At 34.6% G+C, this 18,620-nt stretch overlaps 1 protein-coding gene across 1 annotated transcript; it reads left to right on the top strand.

The window, feature by feature from the left end:
- Window positions 1–9,527: 9,527 nt before the first annotated feature.
- LOC107922080 (uncharacterized) lies at window positions 9,528–11,261 on the top strand. Its single transcript, XM_041091708.1, has 2 exons — window positions 9,528–10,089; window positions 11,149–11,261. Exons 1-2 carry the CDS (start codon window positions 9,528–9,530, stop codon window positions 11,259–11,261), a joined length of 675 nt encoding a protein of 224 aa, XP_040947642.1.
- Window positions 11,262–18,620: the final 7,359 nt, after the last annotated feature.

Consider the following 18,620-nt stretch of genomic DNA (forward strand, 5'->3'; position numbering starts at 1 on the left):
CATTATTGATTTCGCATCGATCTATAACATCATTTTCTTATCTTAAAACAAATACATAAACATTTCTACAAGTATGCACATATATCTCATTTTCTTGATTTCGTAAGCAATAATCACTTAATTTAATTCACAAATGCATTTCAAACATATATTAAGCACATATTAACATGTATAATTCACATCATCAACCCACATATTTATTCATGTACAAGCTGTAACCTGACCGGAAGTACACACATACTCAAACATCCCAATAAATATCCTTTATAACTCCATCATATCTCACTATTCAACTTAACCTATTTCCAACAGAAATTTTTCTTCCACATACCTGAACATTGAATTCATTTAGCACATTCAATCACCGTTAACGATACCCGTATACAATCGATTTGGCATAAAGCCTCATATAGTATACCGGCATGGGATTTATTTTAGCACATAACCCATATATCCAAAATTATCAGCATTCATAAAAAATTCTTACAGACTTTCAAATGTCGAACTTAATCGAAATAATTTCTTGAATATGATTAACAAAAAAAATAGGGGTCATTTAGCAATAGCACATATGACTTCATATACCAAGCATTCCATAGACTAAATCCGTAACACATTTATAACATGAATTCATTTCTTAACAACATATCCACCATCTTTTTACGTATTCACTTATTTAGTATACATACCATAATATAATATGAACTCACAAATTTTTACTTTCATTTGATTCTTACATACCTTCCGTACATACCTGTATCACTTATTCTGATCTTACTTTATTTATCATCTTAAATATACCCGTTGAATCATTCGAAATCATTACGGATACTCATTAAGCACATATAGCTCTTACAATGCCATATTCTAGATATGGTCTTACATATTCTCACATATCGAGCCGATGCCATGTCCCAGACATGGTCTTACACACTATCTCAAATCAATGCCTTCGTCCCAAACGAGGTCTTACATGAATTCCACTTCACACACCTAGTGCCCACTGACCGATCTCGCACTCATAGTGCTCGGTTAAAGGAATTCGCACACACATAGTGCCTCTAATCATTCGCACACATAGTGCTCTTATTCATTCGTATTTGCACATTGAAATGACTTAACCATGTCTATAAACATCATGTATGTACACTTTTAAACATATCATCTCATTTAAATTTGAATTCGTATAGTAATGAACACTTAAACTTTGCTCAAATTACCGGCACGAAGCCTAATAGGCGCAAAGGCCCGAATACACGTCACCAGTATGATTGCTCTTCGGGACCCAGCCCGGATATAACACCAGCACGAATGCTCTTCGAGGTTTAGCACGAATGCTCTTCGAGACTTAGCCCGGATATATCACTAGCACGAATGCTCTTCGGGACTTAGCCCGGATACATCACTACCACGAATGCTCTTCGGGGCTTAGCCCGGATATATCACTAGCACGAATGCTCTTCGGGACTTAGCCCGGATACATCACTAGCACGAATACTCTTCGGGGCTTAGCCCGGATACATTACTAGCACGAATGCTCTTTGGGGCTTAGCCCGGATACATCACTAGCACGAATGCTCTTCGGGACTTAGCCCGGGTACATCACTAGCACGAATGCTCTTCGGGGCTTAGCCCGGATACATCACTAGCACGAATGCTCTTCGGGACTTAGCCCAGCTATACCACTCTCAATTCTCATGTACATATATACATATATAACAATACACATTAGTATATCATTTACATTACTTGAATATAAACACATCATGCTTATCGACCATTCAACTTTCAGTTCCATAGCCACATACAAAGATCACATTTATAGTCGTACACTCTTCCAAAATTGCATCACTTATACCCTTATAATTCAATCAAAATCAAAATTCAAATGTGAGTACATGATACGTACCTGATTAACTTAATAATTTAAGCATATCCAAGTGAAGTTATATCATAAATTCTCATAGTCAGAAGCTTGCTACAGCTCGATCGGGATCAAAATTCATTGCAATACAACAAACACATTTTAATAGTCAAAAAATCATCACACTATCATTTTATCAATTTATGGCATGTATAAATAGATTCGCGCGTGCTACGTTAGTCCTAGAATCGATTAAACCGTAGCTCTGATACCAATAAAATGTAACACCCCTATCCCGTAATCGTCGCCAGAATAGGTAAGGGGCATTATCGGACTTGTAACTCACGTCAGAACAGTAAAATTTTAAACTTTTTCTTGAAATAAAGATCATTCATTTAAATAAGTACTAAGCACAGCCAGAGATAAAATTTAAACTTCACTAAGTAAACATTCAAAAGATGCCATTTTCGCATGGCTTATATACATTAACCAAAAATATTCTTCCGCCACTAGTCTATTCTATACATGCCATAAAATAGTTCTAAACATAACAGTAACAAGCAGTGGATAGTGATAGTGTGACTAGTTGCTGACGATCCCCGAGCTTGTAGCTTCGCAATGAGATCTATAAAACAAAGAAAACAAAGTAAACGGAGTAAGCATTACAATGCTTAGTAAGTTTTAAGTAGTGTCAACAGATAACAATCAAATTAGAACATAGTTGTTCGTATTTTTATTTCACTCTTCCTTCGGGCATACCATCCCTTTACCGAATATGCACGTCTCATCATATACAATAGGCAGATAAACTTTCACATAAAAGTGAGCTCATGTGACATAGATATATTGTATGATTTCACATAACCTCTCACACTGATCCGATGTCACATAATCATAGGAATCGTCTCATAGATTGCTCTCGTATGCATCACATAACTACCTTATGATTTAGTTCAAATCAAGCTCACATATAAACTTGGAGTACATACCTATTTAACCTTTCGCATTGAATATATTTATAAGCAATTCTTATCATGAAATCTTATAGCTTTAACCTCTACTCGGATTATCGGTGAGACCTTTAGCTCAGACAAAATCTCCACACGAAGTTATCGGGTCTTACCCGGACAAAATCTCATCACGTAGTCATCGGGTCTTACCCGGACATAATCTCCACACGTAGTCATCGGGTCTTACCCAGAATATATTTCCAAGTTTCATGTACATTTAATCACATGTTACAACATTCACATCGACTGTCATATTTGTAATTCATTTGCCTCATCAAATATCTAATAATACACACCTTTCACATTTGGTCGTTCGGCCACAATATACGCACATCGCCTACATATTTCACACTAACCATTCGGCTTTACCACATATACATATCTCATACATATATTTCACATTAGCCATTCGGCTTTACCACATATATGCATGTTCATATTCATCACATTGGCCATTCGGCCTTATTACACAAATGCATGCTCACATTCATCACATTGGCCATTTGGCCTTATCACATATATGCATGTTCACATTCATCACATTGGCCATTCGGCCTCATCACATATATGCACATTCACATCACAATTATCCAAATATACTTCACATACCACATATACTATCATGTATACACTTTGTCTTGGCCGAATCTACATTAATCATTTTCCAATGAATAATTCAATTTCACGCCATACTATCATTTCATATTCGAATACTCATAAACTTACAATTTCAAAAATTTTAATATCAAAGATCCATCTAACACTCATATATCGTTTTACAATATCACGATTTAGAATTCACGTATGGGTTTAATCAATAGCTTATGAGTAACTAAAACAAGTTTTATCCATGTTTACAACAAAATCACATATTCACTACGAGCTATTTTCCTGAGAAGTAGTCACTAAATTATTTATAACTGGAGCTACAAAACTCCAAATCACTTGCCGTTAATTTTCCCTGAATATAGACTCGTATATCTTCCATCCATAAAATTTCCAGAATTTTAGGTTTGGCCAATCAATACCAGATTTTTCTTAAAGTTTAACCTGTTTCACTATTTGACTAATCTGACCACTCTTCACTACGAATCAAATTTTTCATTGTACAGAATTCAAAATGTGTTCTATTTGATTTCATTTAAAACTAGACTCATTAAGGAGTCTAAGCATATAAATTTTATCTTATAACCATTTTTGTACAAATTATAATGATTTTCTAAAAACAGAACAGGGGATTTCGGAGTCATTCTGACACTGTCCAAAACAACTTAAAATATCTCTTTATAGGGAATTTCTTTGCGACACGGTCTCTTTTATAAAAAATTAGACTAACTAAGCTTCGATTACATATTTTATTCAGCCTATAATTCCACACCAAAAATTTATAGTGATTTTCTAAAATCACATTACTGCTGCTGTCCAAAGCAATTTATTACAATTTGCTCTTAAATTTCCAAGTCCAAACACTTATGAACTTACCATTTGAGTTTAAGACATATCATGGCCACATCATATCTTATTAAATCAACTCATTATGTCCTATTATGATTGAATTTACTCAACGTTTAATCACTTAAAACTTACCTCGGAAGCAGTCGACGACTAGATATCCACGGCTATTCGTTTACTTTCTCTTTTCCCCTATCCGACTTTGATCCTCTTTGCTCTTGGGCTTAATTTAAACGAATGAATTTGTTTAATCATTTCGAACATTAAAAGCTCTTTTAAAGAACTTAACCCTTATACTCAATAATGAACCAAACCATATAGCTAATTATTTTATCACATCACCTCAAGCACATATATTAACTATCATACACCCAATTCACATGCCAAGTTGCAATAAAAAAAATGCATACACACCAATAATTTAATTACTCATTTCAAACTTATAGGGTAACTTCAATGCATTATGTATATACCATCTGCCATACACGTACCACATTTTTAACAAGCCGAAATTACTCCTACATATTATCCATTATAATTATTTCATAGATATAAAACATAGCTGAAAAATCTTTAGCCTAAATGCGTATAATAACACCCAAATCATAAACTATTTTAACGAACATGACACATAAGATTAACTAAAACTCCATTCAATTTTAAGGTATTAACCCTACTAAACTCATACCATGACCATATCTAATCGAATTCAAGTAGAGGATTAATTACAACCATGTACACCAATATATAATTATAACATGTTTTGATATCTTATATATCCCATTCGGCCCTAACCACACAACTTAGCTTTTATAATAAACCTTATCTTAACCGAATGTACATATATATATACTCAAAATATCATTCGATTTCAAAGGCATATTAACACCATATAACCGAATGTTCATAGACTAATATACATATACTCATAAATCCAACTTTAAAAACTCATACTTATACATAGCATATAACCGAAAATACTTCATGAATCCACCTACATTTACATTATTATCATATATAGAATTTGCATTTACTATCAAATAACAACTTAACTTACTTTCAATTAGGTAATCAAATACCTCATACCCAATCATTTAACAACTAAAATAATAAACCACAACATTTAAATTCATCTTATTCTTCTCCCATTTGACCAAATGAACATTTGTCTATTGATGCATGAAATTAAACCATGGGTTAAATAAGCTATGCACTTATCAATCTAATCTCATAGTCAATTAAAAATAAAATCACAATGCATACCTTAAACTAGGATAGCCATGGCCGAATACCTTCGTTTTTCCTCTTCAATCTTCCCTTTCCCAAATTCGGCAACCAAGAAGAAAGATGAGCATGTAAAATTTTTTTTTCTTTTGTTATCTTTCTTCAACTCACGGCAATGGAGGGGGGAACATGGATGAGACAACTTTGTTTTCATCACCCCTCCCTTTTCATTTCTTTATTACTAACCTTTTATTTTATTCTTTCTCCCATAAAACACTAACACCAAATGTTTTTAATAGGCTTTAACTTATAGCATGGTCGGCCACCTTCTTGTTCTTTGGTTAATTTGACATGCAAATACAATTATTTTGCAACATGCATAAATTGGCCACTTACATTTTCCTAGCACATTTCTAAATTTTCCCACATAAGTCCTATTTAATAAAATTCACTTACAATTAACAAAATTCAAACATGAAATTTTCACACATGCATATGTACATATAATAAGCATCAAATATGGCAGCTAATTATTTTTATGACTCGGTTTTGTGGTCCCGAAACCACTTTTCGACTAGGGTCAAATTAGGGGTGTCACAGGAATTCCTTAAATTTCTGAAACATAGTGAGTATAGTGTAGTGGAACAGTTACATAAACAACCAGCCCACATATCCATATTGGCCTTGCTTCTAAACTCAGAGGTACACCGAAGTGCATGATGAGAGTACTAAATGAGACATACATGACCAATGATATTTCTGTCAACAAGTTGGATCAGTTGGTTAATAATATAAGTGTTGACAACTTCATTTTCTTCAATGACGATGAGATACCACATGAGGTATGGGATCTACCAAAGCTTTGCATATAACCACCAGATGTAAAGGATACACATTGCTAGGGGTCCTGGTAGACAACGAGTCAGCATTGAATGTATTTCCCTTGTCCACGTTAAACAGGTTACCTGTGGATAGCTCACACATGAAAGGATGTCAGAATATAGTGCGAGCATTTGATGGCACGGAAAGAAGAGTCATGGGGAGAATAGAAGTACCTTTGTTGATTGGCCCAACTACATATGAGGTTGATTTCTTAGTGATTGATATTAAGCCCTCCTACAATTGCATATTAGGGAGACCTTGGATACATTCAGCAGGGGCAATGCCTTCATCATTACATCAAAAGTTAAAGTTAGTATCAGAAGGACGATTGGAAATGATAAATGCTGAAGAAGATATTATTGCGGCTATAAGTAGTGATACGCCATTTTTAGAGATAGATGAGGAAGCCATTGAATGTTCTTTTCAGTCTTTAGAGTTTGTAAATACAACATTCTTCACTAAGGGAAGCAGAATTTTGGAGCCAAAAATATCCAAAACTATGATGATGGGTCAACAGTTGATGATAGGAAGAGGGGCTTTACCAGGAAAGGGACTTGGGAGATGTCTCTAGGGAAGAGTTGAGGTTCTAATGCTAAAAGACAAATATGATCACTTTGGTTTGGGGTTCAAGCCAGATGCAAAACAAGGAAGAAAGGAATTGGAAAAAAGGCAAGAAAGAAGAAGAGCACGTGTGAGTGGTGGAGAAATTAAGTGGGAACCCATGATAATCTTTCACATCTCTAAGACCTTTATATCAGGAGGGATTATTTATCCTGAACGGGAGGCGCCAGAGAAAGAAAACATGGAAGAAGTATTGGGAAATGTTCACATCAATGCCATATTTGAAGAAGCAATTGAAAAGGGGACTTGGTCAGATATTTGTCCTTATGAGCCTGGGAGTGTTCTAGACAATTGGACTGCAGAAGACCTTCTTGTAATTTTTAGAGCTTACTCAGAGTAATGTTCAAAAAAAACTTGTTGCTTTAAGCCTAGAGGCAATAGGGATTTCTTTGTGAAATAGGCTCATGTTCAAGCATCATTATTTCAATAAAGTACATTTTTTGCTATCATTTTGAGCAAACATTCTTTTATTCTTTCCACAAGCAATTGTTTTATTCTTTCTGTTTAAGTGATTATCCTAGTCATTTTTGGAATTTTCTTCAATCATTCTTTCATTTCATTCATAATCATACCATACAGACAATAATTATCAAATTCATTCTTTCTATATTTTTTATACCCATAATAGGTCCTTGGATATCAATATCATGAGTGACGTTGTTCCTGACTCAGAATCACTATTTGAGCAAGATATGTGTTTAAAGGGATCTTAGGACTTTGAAGATGACAGAGACTATGACTTATCTCCGGACATGTTAAGGATGGTAGAACAAGAGGAAAAATAAATTTCACCTCAGAAAGAAGCAATGGATATGGTGACTTTGGAAGAAGGGAAAGTTGTAAAAATTGGAACATGCATAACTGAAGAAACAAAGCGAGACCTTGTTGGGTTACTTCAGGAATTCAAAGATGTTTTTGCATGGTCATACCAGGATATGCCCGATTTGAACACTGATATTGTACTGCATCGCCTTCCCATAAATGAAGATTGCAAGCCAGTTCAGTAGAAACTTCGAAGGATGAGGACGGATATTGTCTTAAAAATAAAGGAGGAAGTCAAAAAGCAATTTGATGTTGGATTCCTTCAGGTGATCAAGTATTCAGAATAGGTAGCCAACGTTGTGTCTGTTCCTAAGAAAGATGGAAAGGTGCGGATGTGTGTGGATTATAGAGATTTAAATAAGGCTAGCCCAAAGGACAACTTCCCCTTACCTCATATTGACACTCTAATGGACAATACAGCTAGCTACTCGTTGTTCTCCTTCATGGATGGCTTTTCAGGATACAATCAGATAAAGATGCATCCCGAGAACATGTGAAAGACTACCTTCATAACCTTTTGGGGCACGTTCTGTTACAAGGTGATGCCGTTTTGATTAAACAATGCTGGAGCGACATATCAAAGGGCCATGGTGACCTTATTTCATGATATGATGCACAAAGAGATTGAAGTTTATGTTGATGATATGATAGCCAAATCTCGAATTGAAAAGGAACACATCCAAGTATTGAGAAAGTTGTTCATAAGATTGAGAAAATTTCAGCTAAAGCTTAATCCAACCAAGTGTACCTTTGGGGCTAGATCAGGGAAGCTATTGGGCTTTGTAGTCAGTGAAAGAGGAATTGAGATTGATTCAGATAAAGTTTGGGCTATACAAGAGTTGTCTCCACCACGCACTCAAAAAGAAGTTTGAGGCTTCCTGGGCAGACTAAATTACATTGCTCGGTTTATTTCTCAATCAACAGAGAAATGCGACCCCATATTTCGTCTTCTTAAAAAGCATAACCTAGGAGAATGGGATGATGAATGCCAGAGAGCTTTTGATAAAGTTAAAAAATATTTGTTGAGTCCTCCAGTGTTATCACCTCTAAGCTCAAATAAGTCGTTGATACTGTATTTAGCAGTGTTTGATAATTCTATGGGATGTGTGCTTGGTCAGCATGATGAATCAAGAAGAAAAGAAAGGGCGATATATTACCTCAGTAAGAAATTCACTGAGTGTGAATTGAGATATTTGCCAATTGAAAAATTGTGTTGTGCTCTGATTTGGACAGCTCGAAGGTTGAGGCAATACATGTTGTACCATACGACTTGGTTAATCTCAAAGTTGGATCCTCTAAAGTATATGATGAAGTCAAATGCCTTGAATGGAAAGATGGCTAGGTGGCAAATTTTGCTTTTTGAATTTGACATAATCTATGTGAGTCAAAAAGCCGTGAAAGGGAGCGCAATAGTAGATTTTCTGGCCAGTGGAACTTTAGAAGAATATGAGCCCTTGAATTTTGATTTCCTCAATGAGGAGATAGTGTATGTGGTAGCTACTGAAGAGGACACTACAAAAGATCACTCTTGAAAATTGAATTTTGACGGAGCCTCAAACGCTGTAGGTAATGGAATTGGAGCAGTCTTGGCATCTCCAAGTGGAGATCATTATCCATTCACATGTAAATTGGGTTTTGATTGCACAAATAATATGACAGAGTATGAGGCATGTATCATGGGGCTCCGAGCAACTATAGAACGAAAGATCAAGTTATTGAAAGTATATGGAGATTCTGCACTGGTAACTTACCAACTTCGAGGTGAATGGGAGACAAGAGATTCCAAACTAATCAATTATAGAAGGTTGGTGTTGGGGTTAGTTAAAGAGTTTGATGATATTTCCTTTAATTATCTCCCGCGTGATGAAAACCAGATGGCAGTTGCTTTGGCTACTTTGGCTTCCATGATTAATGTGAACAGACAAGAAGATGTGAAACCAATTCAGATGAGTATTTGTGAGGCCCCATCTTATTGTTATAATATAGGGGAAGAAGAGAGAGATAACCATCCTTGGTATCAGGATATATTACGATACGTGAGAAATCGAGAATATCTAGATCAACCAACAGAGAATGACAAAAGGATGTTGAGAATGCTAGCCTGCAATTATGTCTTAGATGGGGAGATCCTATACAAAAGAAGAAATGATCAAGTACTATTGAGATGTATGGATGCTGTGGAGGCCAAGAAAATCTTGGAAGAAGTTCACGAAGGCATTTGTAGAACGCACGCTAACGGGTTTCCAATGGCCAGCCAAATTATGAGGTTTAGATATTGTTGGTCAACTATGGAAGGAGACTGCATCAATTATGCTAAGAGATGTCACAAATGTCAAATTTACGGTGATAAGATTCATGTACCTCCCTCGCCTTTGCATGTTATGACTTCCTCATGGCCGTTTTCCATGTGGGGCATGGATGTCATAGGACTAATCTCACCAAAGGCTTCAAATGGCCATCGTTTCATCTTTTTAGTCATTGATTATTTTACCGAGTGGGTGGAGGCTGCTTCATATGCCAATGTAACTAAATCGGCAGTCAACAGATTTTTAAAGAAGGAAATCATATGTCAATATGGCGATGATTTTGCTACCTGAATTAACGAGGAAAGGGAATGTTCCATCTTGGGGCATTGACAAAGTACTTCTGATCTCTTAAACACATGTCAAGTTTAAATTGGTCTTCAAGAAGTTCGTACAAAGAAACTAAGTTTGCGATATGAAGGATACCTAGTCTTCATTTTATTCCTAATAAATTAAGCTATCTTTGAAATAGTCTTTCCTTTTCAAGATACACACTCCTAAATCAATTGTTATTCTTTATTCACTTTGAGCTCAAATTTAATCCCATTCTTATTCATTGTTATAATTTGATTGCAAGCATGTTGCATTGAAATGATAATGAATGAATTAGTAAAGTTTTCACAATAGAAGTTTCACATATTACTCTAGAAGTTTCTAGATAATGCAAGAATCTAAAATAGGACTATTGCTTAGAACACACCAAGCTCAAGGATATATTTGAGTAAGCGGCCTCTTTGGATTTTTGTCCAAATGATGATTGAACAAAAGAACAAAAGGACAAGATATGGTACTGATGATACAATTTCAAAAAATGATCAATATAAAAAGGAGTTATTCTCAAGAAAATGGAAATGATATTTTTTATCCATGCAAATATCAAGCACGCACATCTGGCTATGACATCCGAGGAGTGACGTAGTAGATCGAACAGATGAAAATTCAACTATGAGTTGCAATGTTTTTGTCTCAGAAGGAGTAGTGGAAGGGACGTTGGAATTACAGCAGGGCAAGCTTGCTGAGCAGAATATGATTGTTTCTTTGGGATATTCTGTCAAGATGTTGGTTGAGAAAAAATGTCAGTGACAGCATACTAATGAACACCGAGTGATGATGCCTTAAGTTTAAATAAAAAAAGGGAATCATTCTCATTTTTGCGTGCATATATCATTTATACCACATTTAGTTAAGATCATTGGATTCATTTCAATCATAGCATCCTAATCATTTGGCATAAATATGGGCATATAAAACCGAGTCTACAAGACATGTTCCCTAGAGGACAATGTAGCGATATCGGTGAATTCATAGGTCTTGTCTCCAGAAGCAGTAGTGGAGTAGATCGAAGATGGCAAATCTTATCTCCATGTATCGGCAATGGAGCAGATTTTAGCCACTAGCCTTATCTCTCTGAGGTAGCAAGAGAGCAGGTTGACGATCGTAGTCTTATCTTCCTGATGTAGTAAGGAAGTAGACTAAAGATTGAAGATCTTATTTCCCTAAGTAGTTGTGGAGCAGATCAAAGATGGCGAATCTTATTTCCATGTATCGGCAATGGGGCAGGTTTTAGCCACTAGCCTTATCTCTCTGAGGTAGCAAGAGAGTAGGTTGAAAATGGTGGTCTTATCTTCCTGAGGTAATAAGGAAACAAACTGAAGATTGAAGATCTTAGCTCCCTAAGCAGTAGTAAAGCAGATCGAAGGAGGCGGATCTTATCTCCATGTATCGGCAATGGGGCAGATTTAATCCCCCAGGCCTTATCTTTCTGAGGTAGCAAGAGAGCAGGTTGGCGATTGTAGTCTTATCTTCCTGATGTAACAAGGAAGCAGACTGAAGATTGAAGATCTTATCTCCCTAAGTAGTTGTGGAGCAGATCGAAGATGGCGAATCTTATTTCCATGTATCGGCAATGGAGCAGATTTTAGCCACCAGATTTATCTCTTTGAGGTAGCAAGAGAGTAGGTTGAAGATTGTGGTCTTATCTTCATGAGGTAGCAAAGAAGCAGACTGAAGATTGAAGATCCTATTTCCCTAAGTAGTTGTGGAGCAGATCGAAGACGGTGAATCTTATCTCCATGTATTGGCCATCGAGTAGATTTAAGCCACCAGCCTTATCTCCCTGAAGTTGCAGTGGAGCAGGTTCAAGATACAGGCCTTATTTTCCTGAAGTTTTAGTGGAGCAGACTGAAAATTGCAGATCTTATCCAGTAGTGGAACAGATCAAAGATGCCAAATCTTATCTCCATGTATCGGCAATAGAGCAGATTTTAACCACCAAACTTGTTTCCCTGAAATTACAGTGGCGTAGTGGTGGATTAGAGCGAGGCTATGTGAAGAAAAGGAGAGCCAAGAAGCAAAGATACAACAGGACCGGGCAAAATTGGTCCTTTTAAGGTCTTTGTTTCATTCCCATTACACGACAATGAGCAAAGAGGGGCACCTGTAGCAGGCGCAATTTGCCCGGCCCGCAATAAACCCAGAAAAATAAATTAAAAACCAGAAATTAAAAACAAAAGTAAACCAAAATAAAAAAACCAATCAAAATCCATCGAGTCCAAAATAGTCCTTAAACCCTTAGCCCATTACATTAGACCCAGTCTCAGGCCCATACCAAAACCAAATAATAAAAAACCAAACAAAATAATAAATAATAAACAGTTTACTAACCCAAATAAGTCACTTAAGCCCAACAACAAACACAGCCCAAACATACACCGAGACTTAAAGACCAAGACCCTAACCCAAAGTCCCATTACACCCAAAACACCTAAACTCTGACATCCCTAATTTGACCCTAGTCGGAAAATGGTTTTGGGACCACAAAATCGAGTCATAAAAATAATTAACCGACATATTTGATGATTATTATATATGAATATGCATGTGTGAAAATTTAATGCTTAAATTTTGTTAATAGTATGTGAAATTTATTAAATAGGACTTGTGTGAGAAGATTTAGAAATGTGCTAGGTAAATGTTAAAGTGGCCTATTAATGCATGTTATAAAATGCTTGTACTTGCATGTCAAATATTCCTTTTTGTTTATAGTGGCCGGCCATGATGAGGAATTTATATTAAAAATAGACATAAATAATTACTTATGATGGTTGTATAATTTTATATTGTTAAGGAGAAAAAATATTTTCTTTTCATCTTTATCAACCGAGGGGAGAGAACATTAGTTTTAGCTCATAGTTTTTTCATTTTCTCTTAGTCTTATGAGAGGGAAAGGAAAGCCACGGCTTGTATGTTGAGGCAAACAAAAAATTTCACTCATTTTAAGGCTAGATTCTCAAGCATTGCTAACAAAGAAGGAGGAGGACAAAGAGTTAAAGGGAAGGAGAAAGTGGTGTAGGCAATTTCAGCTAGGAAGAAATTTCTAGTAAGTCCTTGAACTCCAAATTTCCAATTTACTATTTAAGATATTATATTATTGAATAATTCAGTTGAAATTGGTTTGAGCTACCTGTTGGTTAATTAGTTAAAAATGGAGTCTTGTCCATGGCATGTTGAAATTGAAGTTGGTTAAGGATATTTTGGTTGTTTGCATGTTGTTGTTTTTATGGTTCAAAATAAGGAAAAGTTACAGGTTTTTATTGCAGACCAAGAACAGGGTTCGATGCTGTCCAAAGTAAGACATTTTTATTATGTTTTGTTGAAGGTTAAAAATTGTTAGCTAATGCTGCTGAATGGTGGGGTAAATTTAGTTATTTTAATACTTGAATTTAATAATTTAACAGTTAAATTATGTATTGATTAATTGCTTAAAATATCACTGTCCTTAAGTTGTAATTGAGGAATATTAATGGTTGTGATGTTAGTGTTTTGCTATTGTAGTCCAGGTGGTCAACTGACATGAATTATGTGGTCTTGAAACATAAATTGAAGTAAATTAAATGTTGTAGTTAAGCTGTCCAAAAGTATGAATAAATATTGTTCTATATTGTGGCTTGTTACCGAATTAATGTTAAAACTAAGTTGATTAATTGGGGGATAAATTGTTGTTGTACAATGATGATTTATTATCGAATTTAAGTTGTTCCAAGGGTGAAAAGTGGCTGCTATTGAAGTAGTGTTTAATGTCTAATTAAATTATCCAAGTGATGATTAACTATTACTGTTTAAGATGGTGTCAAGGCTTATTTGATCGTCTGAATGCAGTTAATTAGCGGCAGGAAGCTTTGTTAGTTTAGTTAGGTTGTACTATTTATGATAGTTGAAAATAACTATTAAATATTCTAAAATTTTCCCTTGTTTAATTGATATCTACTGATGTTAATGTGCCTAAAAATGACTATTAAATGTTCAAAATTCCTCTGGTTTAATTGATATTTACTGCTTTTAAACTATATTTGAACGTGAGTGATAAATGATTAAATTTATCCTTAATCATTTGATTTATTGCTGCTATGTAAGATGTTCAAAAAAAAATTACGAAACCTTGATGCTGGGAAGAACAGTTGGATCAAGGGAAAAATCGGGTAGAATCCATGGTTGATGGAACTGTTGATGCCTACATGGTAGAATCTTGTTATCTGCCCTTGTGCTCAAGAGCTTAGAGGATCAAAGTTGGATAGGGGAAAGGAAAAAGTAATCGAATAGCCGTTGAAATCGTTCGACAACATCCGAGGTAAGTTTCTAGCATATAAGTTCAGTTATAATGAAGAATGATATGGAATACGGGTAAAGATGGGACTATGAATTGGTGTAATTACCTATAGTAAAATGATAAAGGAATAAGTTACTTCTATGAGCCTTAGCCGATTTGTTATTAGAAAAGTGATATTTAAATTATGATTTGTATGTGATAATAAGAAGTACTTATATATGATGATATGTTTTAAACTCAAACGCTAAGTTCTTAAGTGTTTGGACTTGAAAATTTAAGAGCAAATTGTAATAATCTGCTTAGGACAGCAGCAGTAGCGTGATTTTGAAAATCACCATAAATTGTTGGAGTGGAATTAGAGACTGAATAAAATATGTAATCAAAGCTCAATGAGTCTAGTTTCTTATAAAATAAACAGTGTAAGCAAAGGAATTTCCTCTAGAGAGATATTTAAAGTTGTGTGTGATAGTGTTAGAATGAATCTGAAATCCCCTGTTCTGTTTTTAGAAAATCATTATAAATAGTAAAAAAATTGTTATAAGATAAAATTTATATTCTTAGACTCCTTAATGAGTCTAGTTTCAAATGAAATAAACAAGAACATATTTTGAAATTAGTACAATGAGAAATTAGATTCGTAGTGAAGAGTGGTCAGTATAGTCGATTAGTGAAATAGGGGAAACTTTAAGAAACTTCTGGTTTTGATTGGCCAAACCAAAAATCATGAAAATTTTATGGATAGAATATATATGAGTCTATTTTCGGGGAAAATTTAGGGCACTTCATTTGGAGTTCCGTAGCTCCAGTTACAAATAATCTAATGATTGTTGCTCAAGAAAACAGCTTGTAGTGAATCTGTGATTTTGTTGTAAACATTGATGAAACTAATTGAGTTGCTTATAAGCTATTGCTGAATTGATGCACAAGATAAATATATAGGTGGTGAGGCCAAAATGGCTAAAATTTAAATGTGTGCAAGTTATCCGAATGTCTATTTTATAAACGTAAGTAATGTATATGTAATATGTGTTGATAGTTTTATAAATTGAAGGTGTAGTGACTTATATGTTGTCTAGCCGAATGGTTGTCATGAGAAGAATGTAAGTCATGTGTGTATTTTATTATTTAGTTGGAAGTTTATTGAAAGGGATATATAAAGATATATATATAAATATGTATTAAAGTCGAATGATATTAGGACATGAAGTTAAGGTATACGCTATATGCTTATATTCGAATGAGGTTAATGAATTACAATGGTGATAGTTTGTGTGAAATGTGGTAACATGTGATTATAGTGTTATGTTTTATTTGAAATATTAATGTGAATATGAACTAAATAACTAAGCTCCTAAATACATATATATATTTATGTATGTGCACGAAATGAGTGCATATGATTAAGTGGTTAGAGGTATTGAAAGATTGAATTGGTAATTGGTAACTATGGAAACGGTAAGTGTACAAAGGTTAAGTATATGGTAAGTGATACTTACTTGCTATGTGAATTCGATTTCGTTTGTATTACAAATGTACTTGGGGAATCACTTATGAGATGGTTATAAGTTATATTCAACGAGTATTGACTCTATCAAATTGTTTATGTAATATGAAAACATGAATATGTGTTTCCAAATATGGAAACCGAATGTGATTATAGTGTTATGTTTTAGTTCGACTGATTAAACTAAAAAAAATAGCATTGATGTTTTTTTTAAATGCGAAGGGGTATATACTCTTAAATTTGGATGAAATAGATGAATTACATGTGCATGCATAGGGTTTAATCTATTTGACCGAATGGTGATATATCTTGACATTTCAAAACGTGATTTGTGTAAGGCCTAATCTTAAGCGACTTAGTAATAAATCAACAATTACGGATGTTCAGCACATTAAGTTGGCCAGGTATGTAGTATGTACTTGTGTAGGCTTATTAAGCCCATCGAGACTTCACTTGGATTTTGTGTAAGTTATAAATGTATGTAATCCAGCAAAGTTAATTGTTTTACTTAAGACTTACTAAGCCTTGAAAGCTTACTCTGTTGTTACGTTTCTCTGTTTTATAGATTGTCAAATTTGGCCTTTGCTCGGGAATCGTCAACAACTCGTCACACTATCACTATCCACTGTTTGGTACTGCTATGTTTTGGATTATTTTATGGCATGTATAGAATAGACTATTAGCAGAATAATATTCTAGTTAATGTATATAAGCCATGCGAAAATGGCATCCTTTGAATGTGTACTTATAGAAGTTTAATTTTATCCCTGGCTGTATTTAGCATTTATCTAAATGAATGATCTTTATTTCAAGAAAAAGTTTAAAATTTTACTGTTCTGACATGAGTTACAAGTCTGGTAATACCCCTTTCCTATTTCGACAACGGTTACGAGATAGGGGTGTTACATAAACCTAGCCCAATTCCTAAACGGCCCAAAGGAGCCCAATAGCTTGAAAGCACTAGAAACCTTAGAGATTTCTGGAATATGCTAGAGCAGCAGCAGATCGGGCTCCCATGAATGGTTCCCACGCACGGCCTCCACGGCCTCTTCCTCCGTACAGTAGTCCCACGCTTCCATAGAACCTGTGAGAACAAAAATGATAATAGAAGAATAAAGCCAGCAAATGACAGCAAGAAAATAGGATTTTTATTTTTATTTATTCTGTAAATCAGGCTATAAAAAGCCTTCGATTGTACTTTGAAACCTTACACATACTGAATACAACAAAAAAGCACTTCGAAACCAAATAAAAAAAGGTGATTTTTAGCTTTTCCTTCGATTTGGTTCTCATTTTTCATTCTTAATGATTTTCATTTATTGTATAATAAAAAAATAGAAAGAGACTTATCTGTGTTTTGATGCCTTCGAATCCTCACTTGTTTCGTCACAATCGAAACTAGGTGACGATTTTGAGCTTTGGGAGCAAAACTCACGGACTGATGGTTTAATGAGGCCTTGATTGGCCATTGTATGATACCATCCGTCAAGAGGAGAGGCGAGAGGGCGGTCGAATGAAGGACTGCTGGTCGGCCAAATTTTGGAGAGAAAAACTTTTTTTTTCTTTTTGAAAGTGGCTAAATGCTTCATTTAGGGTTTGTTCTTGCTATTATCGGGAGCATTAGGTGACATCGTTTTAGGCCAATATCAATGGCCTCAAAATGACATTGTTTAAAGAGCAACAACCCGATGACCCGGCCCCTGTGCAGTCAAGACCTACGCGTTTGGTCTTTGAGGGATATTCGTGCCATCAGTCCTCCCCTTTTGCGTCGTTGTTCAAGTGAGCTTGATTTGTTTTTTTTTAATTTATCTCTAAGATTTGCGCACCAGCTCAATTTGATCCTCACCTAAGTATTGCGTTTTGGGATCTGGACTATTTCCAGCTTTGATCCTTGTACCTTCGCACGCATTGCACTTTAATCCATAGTTTAATTTTAATAGGTTTATTTTATTTTTAAAATATCCCCTTCATTTTAATTTTATTTTAATTTATTTTTTTATTTGGTATAATTCATAATTATTTGTGAAAAGATCCACTTAACATTCATTTTTAATTCTATTTTTTTTAATTTTGAGCTACTTTGATAATTTTATTTTGTTTTTAAAATCATTATTGTAAAGTTTTTATATCATATTATTTTAACATTTGGTATAATATTTTACATAGATGTTCTTATATATTATTATATACATATATAGTTCATGATAAAGTTAATTTTATTCTATATATATTATTAATTCTATGTTATTTTTACATATAATTACTTCTAGATCTATTTATATATATGTTTTTAAAATCTATCATGTATATAGTTCATTCCCTAAGATCATAT

The sequence above is a fragment of the Gossypium hirsutum genome, chromosome A01, assembly GCF_007990345.1.
Source record: "Gossypium hirsutum isolate 1008001.06 chromosome A01, Gossypium_hirsutum_v2.1, whole genome shotgun sequence".
NCBI classification, from domain to species: Eukaryota; Viridiplantae; Streptophyta; class Magnoliopsida; order Malvales; family Malvaceae; genus Gossypium; species Gossypium hirsutum.